This window comes from Thermobia domestica, chromosome 5 (genome assembly GCF_964235325.1).
Source record: "Thermobia domestica chromosome 5, izTheDome1.hap1.1, whole genome shotgun sequence".
Taxonomy (NCBI): Eukaryota; Metazoa; Arthropoda; class Insecta; order Zygentoma; family Lepismatidae; genus Thermobia; species Thermobia domestica.
Window position 1 is genome coordinate 267,309,262 of NC_137458.1, and position 22,716 is coordinate 267,331,977.

General features: G+C 36.3%; 1 protein-coding gene across 8 annotated transcripts in view; it reads right to left on the minus strand.

The window, feature by feature from the left end:
• LOC145686586 (uncharacterized) overlaps positions 1–22,716 on the minus strand; it is a 678,364-nt gene that overhangs the window by 298,329 nt on the left and 357,319 nt on the right. For all 8 annotated transcript variants that reach the window (XM_081760035.1, XM_081760038.1, XM_081760040.1 and 5 more), the window contains exons 3-4: positions 9,764–9,956; positions 5,008–5,260 (exon numbers count right to left, since the gene is read on the minus strand). In XM_081760035.1, the coding sequence (XP_081616161.1) occupies positions 5,008–5,260; positions 9,764–9,944 (434 nt within the window). In that variant the 5' untranslated portion in view covers positions 9,945–9,956. The remainder of the gene's footprint in view (positions 1–5,007; positions 5,261–9,763; positions 9,957–22,716) is intronic.

Below are 22,716 nucleotides of genomic sequence, written 5' to 3' on the forward strand. Positions count from 1 at the left end.
CAGCTATGTTAAGTAATATTCCGAAACTGAGCCCTGGAATATTAAAATATCCTTATCGGTATTCTAAAAGATCTATTTCTTAACAAAGACTAAGAATACAAAATTACATCCAAATATGAAGAGTTGAGTTGATTCTGAGTTTAACGTCCCGTTCAGCAGCGAGGCTATATGAGACGTGGACCTACTGATTAACGTGGAATCCGAACCACATGAGCTCCCGCCGGGAATCGAACCCGGGTCTCCCACGCCAAAGGCGCGTACGCTAACCGCTTAGCCACGGAGGTGCTCTCCAAATATGAAGACTATTTATTATTTGTGAAGTATAGAAAGCCTTTAAAACTCAACTATAAATGATAAATGTATTTACCATAATAAAACAGAAATTCAATTAAACAATCCGAGAAATTTTGGAGGTCATATTTGAGGGTAATAATAAAGTTTTACCTGGTATTGTTAGAAATAATTCCTTGATCTGTGATTGTGGGCTTTTGGCAAACTTATTTGCTGAGTAACTTTATCAGACATCTCCAACGACTGGTAATATAAATAATTATTATTTGGCATTATTGTAAATCGTCTGTGAGAGGAAAAAATCCCCTGATTAAAACTAAAATTGTAAGAGATGCGATAAATACTTAAAGATTAAATCAGTATCTTGTATAGATAGAATACCTATTTTCACTATGAAAACAATGGCCTACGTAATCGCACCAGTGTTAGCATTCTTGTTTGTTTGGAGTTTAATTGGTTGAATCGTTTGATCTTTCTCAGTTTTAAGTACTCAGAAGCTGTGGCAAACAGTTAACTTCAAATCAGTGCTTAACTTTTCTTCTGTTATACATTTCAGTTGCATAGTCATTGTAGCTACCCTCGTCCAGTTTAAATCAGTTTCCAAACTTGAGAAAGTTGCCTTTGCGTCGCTGTTCCCTTGTGCATCGTGACAAGCTTCAATGGACACCGAAAATTATTTACCGATGTAATTACAAACTCCTAATTAACATTTAAGACACAAAATGTTTGACAATTCTAACTTAAGGTCTCTTATTTTTAATATTCACACCAAACCAAACTATACCGTACACTAGATAGACATGTTAACTTTCGCGCAATGGCAAAATCTCAGTGCATTAGCCACGGATGCCAGTGGAATCTTGTTACATTGACTAGGGGTTCTGCAGAAATACCTAACGTATTATTAACGAATCTACTTGATTTCAACGTCATGACTAAACGAAATCTTTACGACCTTTGACGCATTATATTTTGGAAAAGCTGGTACCAAATATTGAGCATCTAGAGATAATGATTTACAAGTTGAAAGATGGCAACCTGAATAAACAGGGACGTCCCGTGGGTAAAGCAAATGGGATGTATATGCCCTAGATCCCGCGCTATTGAAAGAGACAGGCTGTTCAGGAAAAGTAACAGCTTTTTATTTCTGATTCAATCTTGGAAATAAAATATTTGAAGACTATGAACCATCATTGGTAAGACATTTTTATAAATATATACTATTAATTTCATGAAACGTACTCACAAACTTAACAGTACGTTAAAGATAACCATAATGAATATCCAATTTAACCCTTAACACGGTGCAAGTTATAAAATTCATGTGGGCTATAGATGAATTTATAGATTGTTAAACTAAACTTCCGGATCCCACACTCAACAAAATAGAACACTGCGTATCAAAGGGTTTCCAAAAACGAATTTGCCGTACTATAATCTGTTAAGATGTTAGAACATTGACCTTACATCACTGTTATCCTAATATAACACTAGCCTACTGCAATAATAAATACTAGGACATCAATAAAGCAAGAACACTTGAATGAAGTATGATTTCTATTGAAAATGAAATAAGAAGAAAATTCACAAAGATGAACTGATGAACAATTTATAAGAGAAAAAGACCATCACGACGTTTTCTTTTAAAGTTAACACTTCTTGGGTTAAAAAAAAACAGCATAGGGTGATTGTAAGAACAGTGATAGTAATAATGGTAATAATTGATCATTTTTTTTTTACGAATTCATTGCAGAATTAAATACTTTCTAGATACCCGTATTATTAACTGTTAAATTATCATTCAATTAAATTTTTCTTTCAACAAACAAATGACCTGCGTTGCGTATTGTGAAACAACACTAGATTTCCAAACTATGTTTATTATTATTACTATTATGTTATGAAAACCAAAAATTGTATATCTATAACTTCCGCTTGGAATAGAAGGACAAGATCGATGAAACCTGTTCTTTAGACGTTGAATCCATATGAAAACTCATATAAAAACATTCTATCTATTAGCTTTTGATTCAAAGAGATCAGAATTGAAACCGGAATTTGTGCAAATTTCTACAACATCATTATTCTATAGGGCGGAAATAGACACTATTCCTAGGATAATGAATCCATAAATAAATAAACAAACCACTTCTAGCTATTTATTATTGTTTCTTCGTGCGATAAATGAACAAAATATAATAATCCATTAGGTTTGAACAGAGGGATAAAAATGAGAAGAAAAGTTTATTCTTGGGCCGCTGAATCCATTACAAGCAATAGCTTTCCAATATAATACAGTTTGCTCTATAGTGATCAACGTTAAAATAAAAAATAGTTGATTTCTATTATTTTCATTTGCAATACAGGCTTAAGAGGGAGTAACCTATTCTTCAGACATGAGTCCATATATAAAAAATCTTGATTTCTTTTACCATTTTTGCTATGTTATCTGTCGACAGATAAGACGGATGAACAAATGGTTATATCTATTCTGTACTACTCAGATCATGAACTCCTACTACACAAAACAGGCTTGTTTAAAACAAATTAGCATGGATTTGATACCATATAAAAGGTAAAGAATGCTCTGCACTGTATTGTATTATGAAATAAAGCAGATTATTTTTATTGTCCTCTTGTTCTAAATATTTAGTGGAGTATCACTAATTTATATGGATAATCCAAATTGGCACAAAAAAATTACTATTGATGGATACAGAATTCTCACCTACATCACTAGCTCTATAATTTAATTTCACCCCACGCTTCGCAAATCGGCAGAACGGCTCTGTGCATAGATATAACCAAGAAATAGTGAGCGAAGAATCAAGCCGTTATAGAGTATCTCTACAAGAAAGGAATGATTTTAAAGAATCCATCTTTAAAATGTCAATCGCTGAGGAACTTTGCGCCTTCTGTTGCCAACATCCATTGAAGATTAATTTAGCTGTGGTTCACCTTCAACAATGCTAACACAGAAAACTATGTCATACATGACATGGTATTGAAGAATCGAAGAGTAGTCTTTTGATGCATTGCAGAAAATATTGGCATTTCGTGTAAGAAGTTACGACAGATTCTGACGAAGTGCTGAGGACACAGATCTGTGACTAAAAATAGACAAAATATCACAGAGATGGGTTCCCAAATTTCTGAGGTCAGCAGCAAGTGCACTGCTTTATATGTATGCTTCTGCCTCCGCGGAGTTGACAAATTGACCTGCACCGGAGTTAAGATACATCACACACATGCTCTTATGCCTTTTAGCATCCCAACTGGTTTAAACTGCACTTACTCCACTTAATGGTGAGAGTAGAAACTACTGATAATGTTTCCGCCAGAGTGCAGCGCGTTCCAGCCCAAAAAAGGGGGATATGTCGGTTTACAGACCTATGTCGCTTTTGGTGCTTTTAGTCTATAATAATAAAACTAAAGGAACAGAAAGGAAGAAAGAAAAATAAACTCATCCAATTGGATTCGAACCAAGTTCAAAAGTCAAATTAATACTTCAAAAGTCAAATTAATTCGAACCAAGATTAATACATATGGCTACCGAAACATCTTATCTTTCAGTTGTATTGCCAGCTCTGACGAACAATCCTGTTTTTTGACGTTTTCCCCCCAAAAGGGGGGTTTTCTTTATCTACAAAATTTCGGCATTTGGCAAGATATTATTATTTGTTCTGAAAGTAACACTGCATTAAGTAACAAAAGGTGTGCTGAGTATTTCGAAAAGCGAACTGTGAGCTGTGATCCGAAATCACGTCACATTTTCTATTACCTTTCTTTCGAAACGTAGTTGCCAAACTGTCTATTCTAAGGGACTTCGAAAAAAATTCACGCATACGACGTTTCCGTACTTGGCCCCTCTGCCCGCTGTGTTTGACTCCACTGTTGTGGACATTAAAGTCGTGTGTGATCCTTCATCTTTCTTAGTCCACGGCTATTCAATGCGTTCGCAACGCAATTTTATGGCTCATGCGTACTCTTGGAATACGCTTGCCATGTTTTTAAATCTGGACGGCTAACCACAATGAGCTGCATACACGAAAGCAATAAAAATGCGCAGAACACGTCGGCTCGAGCGTATTTGGTGCGTTTCGAAAAAACAGACAGCCTGCTGTTTCGGAATCAGTAAAAGATGTGTAAAGGAAGAAAGAAAGGAAATACATATTGCCAGGTAAAAGGATTTTAGCAAGACCTTCATGTCGTCTCACAAGAAATCAACTGGAAGTCATTCTGATTCTCCCCTTCCGGCGCGAAAAAAAAAGACCTGGAAAACCTGACTGGCTCACAGTATGTTTTATAACTCTGCCAAAAGTAAACTTACCAAGTAGCCACCTAGATCGCGTCCGCTGCGTGGTGTAACGCATCGGAAACGCATCCTCGTGTGGCCATATCCTTAGTGCCCATCTCTTCGGTTCTTGGTCCGCAGGGTATCAAACCACACGTTTGTTTTCATTCACGACTGAGTACCTTAGTTTAGAGCTTACACAGTTGCTCCGATTTGCAAAATTCCAATTGATTCCTCTATTTTCCCATAGTTTCAGGGTTACTGAGGCGTCATGTGTATTCAGACTTACAGGACAATCTGTATATTCTTCCTTGATGCACCTCCATTCATAATGTATTGGTGGCCATGGTACCCGACAAAAAGACAAATATATTATTCGTGATTTTCCAGAATATTACTTGATCACTTTACACTTGACTTACCGTTCAAACATCTGCCTTAGAAGTTCATTGTCGACAAGGAGTCCCACTTTCCAATCAGACAGAGTGGGTCGTCCCTTAACAAGAACATCTTCTCTTCTGCGTCTGCCGGCAAAATAATGGTAAACAGTGTCTCCATCCTCATCTAGGACTTGATAGCGAAAATCTCGCTCACCCAACTCGTAATCATCTGGCTCCAGCCAATATCCAACATAATGGCTGTCCCTAATATAATCAGGGTGTACAATCCATTTTCCTAGAAGATAGAAAAACAGAAAAATCAATAATTGTAATTTATAATTGCATTTATAAGCAACACGCACCTGCAGGATGGTCAAACGGATAAACCCAGTGCTGTTGCCATTTAAGTGCTCATCCACTGTACTGAATACTATGGTAATTATCCCTACATATTTTTATATTATTATTAAGCTGGAAAATAAAGCTAGTTCTTACGGAATACTTCTCTTTAGTTCATGCAATAATTCTTAATCCAAGATGGGGATTAAATTCAGATCTCTTACTCATGAACTTAAGTGAAGACTGCCAGGTTTTCGGGACATGCATTGGTTGCAGGGAAAACTATTTTAGGTTAAATACTGTGGAGTAAGAAAAAATGAAAAATATATTTAGAGAATCTTAAAGAGTCTAATAGTTACCTATTCATTTGTTTAATATTATTTAATTTAGTATTCTTATTACAGCATAAAAGGTTAAGACCATTATCACTTCATCGATATCCCTACTCAGAACCGCCAAGTTTGGAATAACTTCTTTCATGAAACCGAATGAGAAGATTCTAGGAACTGAGCTCACAAAAGTGTTTCTTATATATTTATTTACAATGGTGAAAATGTGTTTATACTGAAGCAGTGGCGCAGCCAGAAACTCATCAACGGGGGTTAACACATTTATATATATATATATATATATATATATATATATATATATATATATATATATATATATATATATATGCCTTCAAAATGCTTAAAGAATGCTACCAAGCTAACAAAGAAAGTCCTGTCGTTTGTTGTGGAGGTCCATGTTTAATTGGCCCTCACACCGTGAGTTGAATGCGAATGGAGATAAGGCGAAGGTCAATTGTTGATGTGGGTATATCCAACATAAAACCTGGTTGTGTCAGTTCAGTTACCCCGTCAACTTGCGTAAGGACAGTTGAACATGGGACCTCCAAAGAGCGTCATAAGGGCGTGTATGGTGTACGAGTTCAAACTGGGGTCAAACCCGCTGCAGCGGGGCAAAAGATATGACAGGCCTTTGGTGAGGATATCGTGACTACGCGGACAGTGCAGCGGAGGAGGTTTAACAAGCTTAAGGACGGAGACGACGCACCACGTGCCCGGGAGACCAACATGTACAAAATGACGATCTTCATGAAGCAATTGAAGCGAACAGTGGCCAGACATGTGAGGAACTGGGACTACAATTCAGTGTGACTGGAGAAACCATTCGGCAGCAACTCAATCAACTTGGGAAGCACTGCAAGTTGGGTCGATGGGTCCCACATGATTTGGCTCCGGGCCAGAAAGTAACGCGAGCAGACACCTGTGTTTCTTGGCTGTCTCATCTGAGGAAGTAGCCATTTCTGGACAAGGTGCTGACATGTGATGAGAAGTGAGTCCTGCACGAAGCTCCACGGTGTCGTCATCATTGGTTATCATCCCATTAACCGGTTCCAAAACAGCCGAAACCAGCACTGCACCAGAAGAACGTCCTCTTATGTGTTTGATGGACTGCTCGCGGTATCGTGCATCGGGAACTGCTACCAGCTGGCAGGAGCATCAATGGAACTGTGTAGTGTCAGCTGTTGAGCCCTGTTCAGGAAAACCTCAAAACTCTGGAGCCAGCACTTCTGAATCGCAAAGAAGCCCTCGTGTTACAGGACAAAGTTAAGTTCCACGTGGTTAGGATGACTCGGAAGACCATTCTACGCCTTGGATGACAATCACTATTGGATCTGCCATACTCCCCGGACATTGCACTGCCCGATTATCACTTGTTCCATTCCTTGGACAATCACCTTAGAGGACGCCTGTTTAAATTCCTAGTAGAGGTACAAAATGCACTTGCTACCTTCTGCGTATCACAGCCCACCAAGTTCTCCCGCGATGGAATCCATGGCCTTTCAGAACGTTAGCACAAGGTGTCTATGCTGAATGGGACGATTTTTGATCTCAGTACATCGTTGGTGACATATTGATGTCCGAAGGTGGTGGGTGAAAGCGACAGAACTTTCTTGGTTGCCTTTATATTTTGTGGTTTAGATAGTTTATACTTTAGCAAGTGGTTGGATCTATAGGGACTGCAATTATTACCAGCTACCTGCTAGTAGTGTATCTTTTTATTTAAACTTCTAGATAAATTCAACTTTAATCGAATTTCGTATGATAACTGAATTTAATGTTTTTAAGTAAAATGTTGCCTGTATGTGATAACACATACGTTTACTTAGTGCCTTCCTTCTATTAAAAGCTGGATATGGTTCCTCCATGGGTTTGGATGGATTTGAAGTCTACTGGCCTAACTACTGCCAGTAAGAGTTAGTGTAAGAATTAGATTCTCGTATACAGCTTCTAGCTGGTCACTTTCCTTTTAAAATATCTTTTGACACTCATACTGAGGTTTTGAGATTCTCAATTTTTAATGGCGGAATAATGGATAAACTGTTATACAATAAACACACACAACATAAATGACACTTTATTATTCTTCAGTGTAATAAATTAAGAAAAACAAGCCAAAACAACTTAAAATAAATCGCATGTAAGTACTCACTGAAATTTTGGTTTATGACTTATATCACTGATTACTGATTACATTACAAATTACCGATTTAAATTTGGTTCTAACACAAATATATGCGAAATTTTGGTTGCCCTTTGGTTTGGCATTACGCATTTGCATAAATTAGATCTGTGCAAGAAAAGCTGGGGACCAGACCTGAAATTTCGAGCCCTCATAGTAGCACCAGCTCAGTAATATTCTTAAAAACATAAAGCACAGACCCTTAGTCTTTCTTTGTAGTTTCCGGCATAAATATAAGGGAACTTAGATTTTCACTCCTGGTGTATGTGTGTGTGTTTGCGTGTATAGCCTATATAGTTCTTTACTTCTCGACAACTACTGATCGGATGTAAATCAAAGGACCCCGCACAATCCATATGGAAATTGGATTTCGGTACAATTGCTTGTAACCGTGATATGTTGTAGATATTGCAATTCTGAGAAAAAGACTCAATGGGCATAACCACCAATCACTGACCCTTTGGCCACTAAAGGACCACAGTTCTGAAAGCAGCCGAAGATAATGATAATCTGGATTTTGGTGAAAATGACTGAAACCGTATTATGTTGTAGATATTGTGATCCTGAGAAAAAATATCAATGGGCACGATCATCCAACACTGACCGTTTGGCACTACAGGGTTACGTTTTTGAAAACAGCAGAAGGTAGCGATATTCCAGGATTTTGGTGAATTGTATGAAACCCTGAAAAGGTTTAATCTTCTAATCTTATGCAACAACCCGGGAAAGGGATAAGGAGAAGAGCGGCCAACTCCATTTAAGAATAGATAACATCCCGATATTCATCTTACAGGAGAAAGGAAAGCCCTGGAAAACCATAAACAGGATGATCGGCCCTGGCCGAACCTCACGAATGTAAATTCTCTAGCAATTGACCTAAAGTTGCTCGGTATCAACAAATTAACATTTTTTTCTCAGAATCATGACATCTACAACATATCACAGTTTCATTTATTTTCACCGAAATCCGTAACATCGTTATACTCAGCTATTTCTTTTTTAAAGTGACCTTGTACTGACCAAACGGTTAGTGATTTGTGGTTGTGCCTACTGAGACTCTTTTCGAAGGATCACAATATCTACAACATATAACAGTTTCAGTCATTTTCACCGAAATTCAGAATAGCATTATCTTCGTGTTCTTTTCATCCGGACCCGTTCTGGCTTGGGTCTTTACTGTCTTCACCCTTTTGATTAGGCCCATCTGACGTGACACCCTTATGTGCACCTCTTTGGCATGAAATATCTCTCTTCTGTCCACCCTGAGTAGCACGTGTTGATTGTGTTTTAACGTTTAGTATGGTATAAATTTATAATTATTTTATTTTACAGTCAAACTTAGAACTGAACGCTCTTATCAAAATCGTTTTCACACTCTTCAGTGGTTGCAGGACCGTTTGTATTATTTTGTCCTCAAATAAAACAAGGTAGTAAAAGAATACCGCATTCAATTGTGTGACGATTCTTCTAAAGGTAGGTTCCAATTTTGTTTTCTCTTCAACTAACATAATCAGCAGTAACTTGTGTGTTCTTATGCCAACGTAAAATAAGAGTATGTCCGCCTTATGCAGAGTCGTTTTGATAAATGATTAGCATCATGCTAAACGCCCGACTTCTGCAGGAAGCATATGTAAGTCGAACGCTTTAGTATGGCACTAATCACACGTCAGAAGGACTCTGCATATGGCCCTGTGTGTCCTGTTTTTAGAAGCATATAGAACAATACTTCATGTTTTACTGTCTGAATCAAACGACATATTTTCATTCAACGCAAGAAAAAAGAAAAGCAACGATTCACATAAACGGAAATATTAAAAGTTTTATACTATCATTGAGTTACAAATAAGGAATATTATGAATTAAAGAATGTAGAGTAATACCGATGTCCAATATTCACTATTTTAGTGCAGAGTTTTATCAAATATCTTACCTTCAGCAAGTCCACATGCTATCTTTTCTGTTTTAGACGGAACAGCCGCTACAATGTGCGTACACTTGGGATCATATTGGGAGCTCAATGTCACATGAGCTCCAAGTTCACGTGCAAGTCTCGTAAGGTCGATTCTATCCTCTTGAAGAACTGAAGAAAATATTATTCTTTGCTCCGGCATTTCCTCAATGTTCTACGAAAAATAAAAATTATATTCATAGTGCAACTCAATACTCGATCCTTGGAAAACACATACAGAAATATTAAGCTAATATCAAAACTAAGATCCATATAGTTAAGGAAATCTTTGACTGACGTTTCAACCTCCTGCATTGTCTTATACCACGATCATAAATACTCTATACCGAATGTAAGATTACACCTCTGAAGTTCATATTACCGTTCTCACGTTTTCTATAACACGAGTCTGAGTAGAATATGGTCAAGATAAAAACTAACAACTCTATTATGCAGTTAAATAATATTTTTTTATTACTTCCTTTACACAGGGTGGCCCAAAAGTACGTAAAGTAGGTATACGAGGGTCACTTCGAAAGTTTTGAGATATGCATTGTTGTGGCACAGTATTTGAATTCCAACAATTGCGTTCGGTAGTGGTATCCAGAGCGAAGAAGCGAAGCAAGTTTCAACTCGCCTCGCTTATCGGCGTGGCCGTATCGCCTTCACTTGTTTGTTGATGTGAGAAGTATTCGGTTGTCTAGAATGGAGCTCGAAAGGGAACATTTTCGGGCAATGATTCTTTACGATTTCAAAAGTGGTTTCAACGAGACACAAAGCCTTGACCGTTTGCAGGGGGCATTTGGGGACCTTGCTCCTTCCCGTACTACAATTTTTCGGTGGTTTGGTGAATTCAGAAGAGGCCGGACATCGCTTAAAGACGAAGAGAGAGATGGGCGTCCGGCAACAGCTGTGTCAGATGAAAACCTTGCCGCTGTGGAACAAATGATTCGAGAAAATCCTCGAACAACTTTCAAGGACATTGAATCTACAGTGAACATTGGATCGCCAGCAGTAATAAAAATTCTTCATGATCATCTTCGGCTCAGTAAGGTTTCATCTCGTTGGGTTCCTCACAATTTGACTGAACAGCAGAAGCGCATGCGTGTGGAATGGTGTGAAGAAATGCTTACAAGCTTTGATGGAGGCAATTCTCGACACGTCTCTGACATTGTTACTGGTGATGAAACTTGGATCTATCAATTTGACCCTGAAAATAAACGCCAGTCTACAGTTTGGATCTTTCCAGACGAAAATCCACCCACGAAAGTGAAGCGACCGCGAAGTGTGGGGAAGAAGATGGTCGCAACTTTCTTCTCCAAATCTGGCCATGTTGCAACTGTTCCACTTGAAGAACAAAGGACTATTACTGCTCAGTGGTACACCACTGTTTGCCTAACAAAGGTGTTCCAAAAACTTCGGGAACGGCGTCCAAACACTGGATTGCGTGGGATCCTGCTTCATCATGACAATGCGTCCGCACACACGGCCAACAATTCAGTTTTTGGAAACTACGGACGTCAAACTTATGACTCATCCGCCGTATATCCCTGACCTGGCCCCGTGTGGTTTTTTTCTGTTTCCCAGGACCAAAGATCACAGTCCTAAAGAAACTGTAGTGGCTTGCGAGAATGAACTTTCAACACTTGACGAAAAAGACTGGCAACACTGCTTCCAAAAGTGGTTTTCGAGGATGCAAAAGTGTGTACAGTGTAATAGTGAATACTTTGAGAAAATGTAAGTGTTAAATTGATTTTAAGTATGTAAGTTATTTCACATCTCAAAACTTACGTAGTGACCCTCGTACAGTATCGTACTGATAAGCTTGTTTTTAATATTTGTTGTTAATGTCCTTTTCCTTATATCTTAAGCTTGGAACAGCCGAAGCAATTAAAAACCTATAAGCTAGGAAGTTATACTTGATCAATGCAGGGGTGTATACCTACTTTTGGGCCACCCTGTATATGTGCATTATTTGGGTTGTGTAGTTTATATCGTGTAATATATTACGGTTCATTATAAACCCTTAGGATATGTATCGAAAGGGTTAATTTTACTTTCACGCTGGTTTTTAAGTTTCTTCTCACTGGACATCTGAACCTTAATTTTAGAATCTGTTAATTCTTATTCCCGTTCTCTTTGACTCTTGCGAGAATGGCCATGCTGAACTAAAGGAGCTAGCGAAAGAAATTCTCTTTACTTCTTTTACAGAAATAAACATAATATTTGATAGGCATCATGACTGAAGTCTGTGAGAAAGAACAAAAGACATTTCTTTCTAATAGCTATGAAAGAGTTAGACAATAAGTATTTAGTCTTGAGTAAATAGCTATGAAGAAGAAGCCTAAATAGCCTTGAGGAAGAAACCCCTTACAATATAGTTTAAAATGGCTAACGTGTCCAATCTAATATAAATAAAAAGAGTTAGTGTGTCTGTCTGTGTGTGACCTGGGGACGAGTGAGTCGAGAGTTACCAAATTGTGGTCACAGGTACCTACCTTGGTTTAGGCCCCAGTCCAAGACGATCTTTTTTTAAAAAAAAATTCGAACCACGGGGTCTCGGGGGGGGGGCGTTTACCGGAACATGTAAAAGTAGTAGAAAATGACAGATATTAGGGTCAAATTCATAGTTCTTGCGGTCGCTGAGATCAATAGAGACATTTCTATTATCGATGACTTTAAAATTCAGTTACAATTGTATGTGGGCCAGGGATCCCCTGCGGGGGGGAGGGTACCGAGATATGTAAAAATAATCCAAATTACCGATATTAATGTCAAATCCATAGTTTTCGCGGTCACTGAGATGAATGGTGATACTCCCACAGGCGTTGACTTACAAATACAGTCCCCATCGGCTAGGGGTCAGAGGATTTTTTAATTTTAAAAAATCCGAACCAGGGATCTCAGGGGGCGTATATCGGGATATGTAAAAGTTGTAGAAATGACCGATATTTTTTCCTTTCGTTGTTCACTTTGTTTACATAGATATTTTATCTGACTCATGCGAAGAATGGGTATCTCAGCTAGTTTATTACTAAAAATATTACCATTGAGTCCTTCAATGCACTCTGTATCTATTTGAAAACCGTTAATTCATCACCGAATGTAAACCCATCACCAAATCATTCGCTACTGAAAAAGGAACATAAAAACTTTTGAAAGAAGGAGTCTTTTGTGTCAATGACGTAGATGTGAATCCGTTCGGTATTTCGCGACTATTCCTCGAAAGGTACACTTTGTTTACTGGAAATGAATTTGATACTGAAATAGATCCATTACGTAAAATATAAATAGGTAATCCGTTTGCGTATGAAAATAAGCGTTTTCCTGAAATAACAGTTGCTTTTACATAAAGATTTACCTCTTCGTTCATATTTTATATATATATATATATATATATATATATATATATATATATATATATATATATATATATATATATATATAAACACCCTTTAAAGTAAGTATTTGTTGCAATTAGATTTTTTTGAACTCGTTTTGAGACATTTTTTAAAAATATTTTTTTCATCAGGACTTCTGACTAGTAACACAAAAGTTACCTGGTTGGGGGTGTGTGAACACCCGCGCGAGTACTTAAGAGTTAAGAAGGGTTAAGAAACGGATACATAGGAGATATTATCTTATCACTTAAGTTATGCAATGTAATTTAATTAAGTGCATAAATTAGGGAGAACAATGGGAAAATTGCGGAATGCAGAAATATGTAAGTGAATATATGTATTTGATTGTTGTATATAATTAAATTAGTAATTGATGTAAAATTCCGCGTTTTTTTGGAAATTATTACCGTGTGGAGAGTTAAATTTCACTTTTGTTTTTGTGCGTCTTATTAAAGCGGGATCTGAAAGTGCATGCTTTGAAAGAACGGAAAATAAAGGTGAAAAGGATATGCAAAGCATAAACTCGCGATTCAGACAGGAAAGATAGCTGGAAATGCGGTACGCCATGCAATAGAAACGCGCACGTTAGCCATCGCAGTTGTGGATAAAACAGCTTTTTCAACATGCACCGAGAAACAAAAAATCACAAGTTTCTTTCAGAGTTGAAAATGTTTTAAAACCAAAGTTAGGTAGAAAGAGAAACATTCAGAAGAAACTACTATGGTTTAGAGAAGTATCTACAATTGAAATTACCTAGGTACTCCCATGCGCAAAAAATATTGCGCGTATACTGTAACTCACAATTTTTCGCAATTATTCCATTTTCCATATGTTTATTGGTAAAATTCAGTTATTAGTACGTGGAGATAATAGAAAGCAATCCATCTAAGGAGATATTTCCAAAAAATATAATAAAATAATAAAAATATAAGCAAAAAACAAAATTATGTTCGGTTTTGTGTATACTGGCAATAATGTTTTCGAGGGAATTTTTGGAGTAGCACAGCACGATTGCAGAGGGAATAACAAGATTAGTAGGAGAACAGCTGAATCAAGGAACTAGAAATTGGAGCAAAATATTGCATTTATTGGCTTAAATCTAGGGTGTAAATTGTCTGCCAAATATAAATTAGCTTCTGTAAGCAAGATGTTATACGGAAAATATAAACAAAGAGAAAAACTGTTGTCTTAAGTTTGGAAGTGACATGCTCTATAGCCATGATCATTTATTTCTTAAGAAAAAGATAGGCAACAAAAGAAAATCTGTGTGGGCAAGTGGGTAGAGTGACGGACTAGTAATTCTTATACTGTTTTGACACCAGATCGAATCCCATCCGGTCCTGTTCAATTTTTTTTTCTTTACAAAACATTGCAGAAAGTGTATAATTTTTATGTTAATAAAACTGAAACAATACAATTAGGAAATAACTTTTTGTTTCCTCTGATGACGTATTTATTTAGAATTAGTGTACTATTAGTAATACCGATTGCTTTCAGTTTATGGTGTTGTATAGCTTCCTTTATCATCCTCTTTTCTTGAAAAAGAAATTGTCTCCAATAAAGTATGAAAAATATATATAGTCAGAAACAGACATCTTAGTATCAAACATGATTTATCGTGATGAAATAAACAAGTTTCCCGTTATTAAAAAATAAAACTATAGAAATCATTGAATTTGGTCTTAAGGTTTTTATTATGCTATATATATTCTTTATAAGACTATACTTTATAAGGCAAGATGAGCGATCATACCCTCAAATTTAGCTAGTGAGTGAAAGATGTTTTCGGCACAAATATTTTACAGGTTTAGGTGCATGAAACACCAATACGCCATGGTCTTGACCTTCGTTTATTTCACATTATTATCCGACATATCATAGCAGGTAAAAAGCAGCATCAATCGGCAAGAAGAACTGCAAGTTGTGCTCTTAGTCTGTTTCTGATGCTCCGGACTCGATCGCCTAGCACGCTCGTCTATACCTTGACTCATACGTCTATCATTCAGTGCAGGCACATATCCAGCTTTTTCTTTTCGGAGGGGACCCGACACGAATCCTCGTAAGCGCGTAATTCTAATGTTTCAAAAATATCAATAATAATAATAATAATAATAATAATAATAATAATAATAATAATAATAATAATAATAATGCAACAGTTCTGTATTTCTCTTAAACGTTTCTTACTTGTCATTTATGAACCGGTCAAACTTAATTCTAACTCACACGAAATCAAAAAATATTTTCTAGAGACATGTAAGGAAAACTGTCTGCTACGTATATCACATAACAAAAATAGCAAATGGCAATGAGTGTATCGTTCTAATACAGTAATGTTATAAACAGACCGGAAACGAAATTGTAATCCCATTTAAAAGTGTTCTTTAATTCCACCTGGTATTACGGTATATTCTTACAAGTAACACTTCCCAAGTGTAACACTCCGATTTTGATAAAATTTGACAGGCAGATACTACACATAAAATAAACGAATACATGTTTTTTATTTTCTGTGGAAAAACTGTTTTACGGGGGCAAAAGCACTCACCCAAAATTTTGAAAGTTGACGCCCGAAAGACAAAAACAAGTGGACCAAAGTGTACGAAATTGTGCACAGATATGGCAGACGTAAAATGAAGGAATACGTGTTTTGTATTTTCCTGGAAAAAACGGTTAGGTGGGACGCAGACCCCTCCAAACCTTTGATCATGAAATATCAAAAGTGCTAGTAACAATATGTCTGATGTGTGTAAAGGACGAAGAATTCCGATGACACTTTGTGTATGGACAATACGCAAAAACTAAACGAATGCCTGTTTTAGGGGACAAAATCCCCCATCCAAAATGATGAAAGTTGACGCCCGAAAGGCAAGAAGAAGTGAACCGAAATGAATGAAATTGTGCACAGATATTGTAGACGAAAAATGAGGGAATATGGGTTCCGTATTTTCCTGAAAAAAAAAAAAATGTTTCGGTGGGACACAGACCCCTCCAAAACTTTGATCGTGAAATATCAAAAGTGCTAATAACAGTATGTCAGAAGTGCTTAAAGGACATGAAGAATTGGAACATTGTGTAGGGACAATACGCAAAAAAAAAAAAAAAAAAAAAAAAAAGAATACGGGTTTATTTTCTGCGAAAAATTGGTTTTAGGGGGCAGAATTCCCCACCCAAAATTTTGAAATCGTGCACAGATATTCTAGACGTAAATTGAGGTAATTGTGTTTCGCATTTTCCTGAAAAAAAGCGATTGAGTGGGGCACGGACCTTCTAAGCTGTTGATTAGGAAATATCAAAAGTGCAAATAAGTATGTATACGTCAGAAGTTCCTAAAGAGTATGGAGAATTGCAACGAAACTTCGTATAGGGACAATTTGCAAAACAATAAATGAAATGCATTTTAATTTGTATGAAAAAAACAGTGTTGGGGCCTAGAGCCCCTCCAAAAAAAAAAAAGTTAATATTACCGTAAAAGTGCAGGAAGGAGTGGACCGAAGCAAATGAAATTGTGTGTAGATATTGTATAGACTGTATGTAAAATAAGGACTTTCGTGTTTTAAAGATGTCCCTATCAATTTTGGCACATCAACAGCAAACAGGAAATTAATCGGCACGTGTTTTTGTTTATGCGGAAAAACATTGTAAGGGTTAAAGTTGCCTCGTGAAATACTACAAAATACGCCATACTGTTTGTGCTTGATGTTGATCTGCCAAATTTGAAGAAATCTGATGGAGACACTTGTGAAACACGAGAGGCTTTATTTTTCATATCCAATATCTACAGACAATTTCATTCGCTTCGGTCCAATCCTTCCGACACTCAACGCCTCGGTCCTCTCAAAAGATGTTTTTCTCTTTTCAGGAAAATACGAAGCACGTATTTCCTCATCTTACCTCTACAACATTTGTGAACAATTTCATTCAGTTCGGTACATTTTATCTTGCCTTTCTTGCGTCAAATTTCAAAATTCATGCGGGGGACCTTTTGTCCTCTAAAACCGTTTTTTCGCAAGGAAATAAAAAAGCCGAATTTGTTTATTTTTTGCTTATTGTCCTAACACAAAGTTTTGTTCCAATTCTTCATGTAAATTTAGGCACTTCTGACATACTGTTATTAGCACTTTTGATATTTCATGATCAAAGGTTTGGAGGGATCTGTGCCCCACCTAACCGTTTTTTCCAGGAAAATACAAAACACGTATTCTCTAATTTTATGTCCGCAATATCTGTTCACAATTTCGTTCACTTTGGTCCACTTGTTTTTGCCTTTCGAGCGTCAACTTTCAAATTTTGGGTGAGGGCTTTTGCCCCCTAAAACCGTTTTTCAGCAAAAAAAATAAAAAAGCACTTATTTGTTTATTTTACGTATAGTATCTACCTGCCAAATTTTATCAAAATCGGAGTGTTACACTTGGGAAGTGTTACTTCTTAGAATTATAACAACAACGCATTGTCCACAGTTTGGACACTGACTCAAAGTAATCTGACATAAATAAATAAAAAAAAAACTCAAAAGGGAAAAAGTAGGTTTATTAAAAAGTGCTTGAGGTTTGGTAAGGGACAGCTTCCAGGACCTCACGCTGGATACGTCACTGAGTCAATGCATTATATTTGTTTCTTGCAAAGATGATAATTAGATGCGTAATGTGTAAAATTATATCATAGTTTGACTTTTTATAGGTCTTTCCTTAACACATCCATATTATCCGGCGTTCTGCCTGCCTGTTTTATGTCGGATAAGCGAAAATCTACTGTATTTTCAGATAGCATATACACAGGAGCTAGAGGTCTGCACGGGCCGGAATTTTTAGAACGGACCCGGCCCGTCCCCTTTAATTTATAATCTATAGGCATTAGCGGATTAAGGGCGGAGTCAATGGAGCCCAGGGCCCCCAGCTCAGGGGGCCCTTTAAAATCCTTCTGTTTAATACTTACGCTCGCGGTATCGCTAGATTTAAGTCTTTGCATCAGCAGCATTTACCTGTTAATAATGAATGCAATTATTTAATTGTTAATAATGAATTTAACTAAACTAATTATTGTAAACTTGAAGCACATTCAAATATTACAGCATAGTTCTCGGTAGTTCCATAAGTAATTTCAGAGACTACGGTGTTTCAGTGGTAGAGCGTTCACCTTTGGTGCATGGAGTCCTTGGTTCGATCTATGCTCGCGCCAAGTGAACCTTGTGCTGGACAAACACTGTGTGTGTGGGTTTTCTCGAGGTTCTCCCGTTTTATCCCACTTTTTTCATTCCACCATTTCATTCATTTCTTATCATCACTGTCTCCTTTAGGCTATCCGGCATAATCGTGGGACATAAAACTTAAAAATTTCTTTTCAAATCATTTCAATCAAAAAACAGTTGCAGGAAGTATGTAATTTCGAATAAAACAAACTACTATATACAATTCTGAGTATATTATTCTTTTATGAAATTCTCGCGAACCTTATTTCTAAATTGAAGGGTAAGAAGACTAAATTCATTCTCTTATTATTATAGATCCATTTCAATTGAAGCAGTTGGAATAGTTGAAAAAAAAAAAAACATACCCTATATTCCAGTGTGCCACAATCGGTATAACGCGCCACACTGGTGTGTCCAGCAAAGTGAACAGTGTGACGCAAACTTTTTCCTATTATTTGCAAGAATATTTGTCGAGTTCCTGTTATTTATTATTATTATTATTATTATTATTATTAACGATTTTTCCATGGATCAGCTGTCTGTATACGGTTAAGCAACCACAAGTATCACGTTGAAGGAATGAGTGTAATTATTTACTTTAATAGTAATACAAAAGTCAATTTGCTTGTATATTCTACCGGTAATAACTGCATCCGTCTAGAAAGCTAGGACTAAACAAAGGGATACCAAGTTGTGACCACACACCGCCCCAAATCGTGGGTGCCACAAGTTCTCTTTTACGCGTTAGAACAATAAGGGCTGTAGCGTTCAGGGAGAGAGAAAAACAACTTAATTCCATTGCAGTTATATGCTTATTAAATGTTAACTTATATTTATAAATTATGTAAGTGATCGTATCGTTTTCTGTTTATTATTATTATTATTATTATTATACATTTCTTAATACGTTGATTGCCATGTGTATGGAATTCCATACACACGGCTGTCCTGTACAGTAGAACGTGATTATTTTCCATACGCAAACAATGTAGATATTCCAAGTTTGTTGTGTTCGTTCTATAGGTGTGTATGTAATTAGATACATATGGCGTAGAAATCAAAATTTAATGTCCATGCCACGTATACGAAAAACCATACACAAAGACATTTATGAATAAAGACATTGAGTTTGAGTTTAACGTCTCGTTCAGCAACGAAGCTATATGAGACGGCCTACTGATTAACGTGGACTCCGAACCACGTGAGCTCTCGCCGGGAATCGAAGCCGGGTCTTCCACGCCAAAGGCGCGTACGCTAACCACTAAGATCTTATGAACAGAGACATTTATGAGCTAAAACAAAGGCGAAAACAAAGATGTGTGATGTGATTTTGAGTTTATCGTCCCTTTCAGCAGCGAGGCTATATGAGACGTGGACCTACTGATTAACGTGAAATCCGAACCACATGAGCTCCCACCGGACGAAAACAAAGACCTTTGGAATTGACAATTGTTTGGACATTCCAGTCGAACCTACCTAATATTAACAACGTTTCTACGATAATTTCGTAACATTGTATTATTTCTTTTGTTGATTAGCTTGGTTAGGCTTATTTAAACACTTTCTTCTTTGCACCGACGTGTCACATCTCTTGGATGAAGATACACTAGCTCTCACTGGAAATCTAATCCAGAACCAATGCACTTGAACCATTTGACCACAACAAGGCACATTTAAAAAGAAGTTTCGATTTTGTTCGGAAAATTGTGATTAGGTGTAACATTTAAAAATATATTTAAGAAAGGGTACGGAGTAAACGCACTGTACTTTCTCGCTCGAAGATTTTACACTGACTTATGTTAGGCTGCAACTGTTATTGATACATTTATTTGGGAAATTGCGAATAAAATAATGTTTTCCAAAACTTTCCTAGAAGAAACTTCAGGCCCAAAAGTAAAGTACCCATTGGTCATATTTCCGTTAGAAATAACTTGATCCATATATTAGAATTATAAAGGATATAATTGTATGTGAACTATAAGCAAAAGCTCTGAGTAATTTCTGAGAAAATTATGCAAAAAGTCACCCCCAAGAATAAATTATCCCTTGTGGATCTTTTCAGTATAAACGAGCTATGCTATATTGTTAGTGTTTTCATAAAACATTTATTTATGAAATACGAACACAATCGCCTGAGTCGTTCTTGAGAAAATCGCAGGGTAAAACTTACTGTCAAAAGTAATATACCATTTCTAGATTTTCCGGATGAGGGAATTATACCATATAGCTAGGTTATTTATGTAATACGTATTTATAAAATATGAACAACAAACATCTCCTGAGTTGTTTTAGGAAGGTCATCGGCAAAAGCTTACCCCCAAAGGTAAACTCTTCTATCTGTAATTTTGACAGTATATCGAGTAATTTTTAAGCAAATCGTCGGGAAAAATTTCACTGTCAAAGTAAACTATCTCTTTTGGATGTTTCTTTTCGGAACAAGCGAGTTACACCATATTGTAAGATTATTACAGAAAATATTTTTACTGAAATTAGAACAAATTTCAGTAAAAATAGAAATTTCAGTAATAACTTAGACAATTGTTCAAAAAAAAAATCAACCCTTGAGAAAACCACTTCTTCTGCATGTTATCGGAATAAACTATTTATGCTCTATGTTAGTTTATTAATGAAATATTTCTTTACGAAATATGAACAAAATTGCCTGAGGCGTTAATGGGAAAACCATCGGGGGAAAGCTCACCCTAAGATTAAGCTACTCCTTCCAACGAGTTGACATATTGTTAGGTAATTAATATACGTTTATTTATGAAATGTGGTTGAGAAAATTGTGCAAAAAGAACGCATACCATACAGTAAATTACACCATATATATGTTTTCAGAAAAATTATTCATATGTGGTGGAGATTTGTTAATAAAATATATATTTATCAAAAGTAAATAAAATCGTCACAGCTTTTTTTTATTTGAGAAAATTGAACTTCAGTAAATTACCCTTGCTTTTAGGTGTCGAAGGACATAAAATTCGAAAGATATTATGTTACTAAAACGTTATGTCTAGAATTCGGTGCAGATACGTTGAACAGTATGGCCTCTATTTGAGTGCGTGTAAAAGCGTGACGAACCGAGAGACAAATAGATGGACAGACATCGAAAAATCATTTTTTTCGCTATGTAGGAGCCATGTAACTTGAATTTATTGAAATCTGGTATTCGGTTTTTATAACTATCACCACACTTTCTTTTTTCGTCGCTCGAATGTGAAAACGAATAGGCCTACACCGACACGTAATGTGATAATTTGTAATCCCAAAAATTTAATTTGTTATGTTTAATGTGTGGTTACTCTAAAAAAAAAAAAAAAGAAAAAAAAAGCTTATGCATGTTACATCATTTTATTATCAGTTTTTCACGCTACTGTATAATTCGGTACGATTATAGTTAATATTCATGGCATCTTTTGGAAGCATTCGCGTTCCTCACAAAGAGAGCTGTAAAATTTAGTTTTGTTTAAAGAAAGCACTCTTGATTTTTTTTTCACACAGACTTGCATTTTTTGCACTTGTGGATATGAAACAAAAGGAGAGAGAGAGAGAGTCAATACTTTAAAAAGAAACACACACACAGAAACACTAGAACAGTTTTTTTCTTCATGACAACGAGCTATCGCTGTGACTGTGTTCCTCACGCTGTGTGTAAAGCTGCAGGTTGCTCTTGTTTTGTTTTTTCCTGTTCCTGACTCACAGACACTCGCAGTGAGTTGAAGCTGTGTAAAAACGGAGAGGGAACGGTTAAGCATACCATACCATAAACTAAAGACAATCGCTATTAGTAATAAATAGTAAGCTAATTCTGAATAAATACGTCATCAGAAAAACAAAATGTTATTTCATTATTATATTATTTCGTTTCTTATTAACATAAAAATTATACACTTTCTACAATGTTTTGTAAAGAAAAAAAAATTGAACAGGACCGGATGGGTTTCGATCTGGTGTCAAAACAGTATAAGAATTACTAGTCCGTCACTTTACCCACTTGCCCACACAGATTTTCTTTTGTTGCCTATCTTTTTCTTAAGAAATAAATGATCATGGCTATAGAGCATGTCACTTCCAAACTTAAGACAACAGTTTTTCTCTTTGTTTATATTTTCCGTATAACATCTTGCTTACAGAAGCTAATTTATATTTGGCAGACAATTTACACCCTAGATTTAAGCCAATAAATGCAATATTTTGCTCCAATTTCTAGTTCCTTGATTCAGCTGTTCTCCTACTAATCTTGTTATTCCCTCTGCAATCGTGCTGTGCTACTCCAAAAATTCCCTCGAAAACATTATTGCCAGTATACACAAAACCGAACATAATTTTGTTTTTTGCTTATA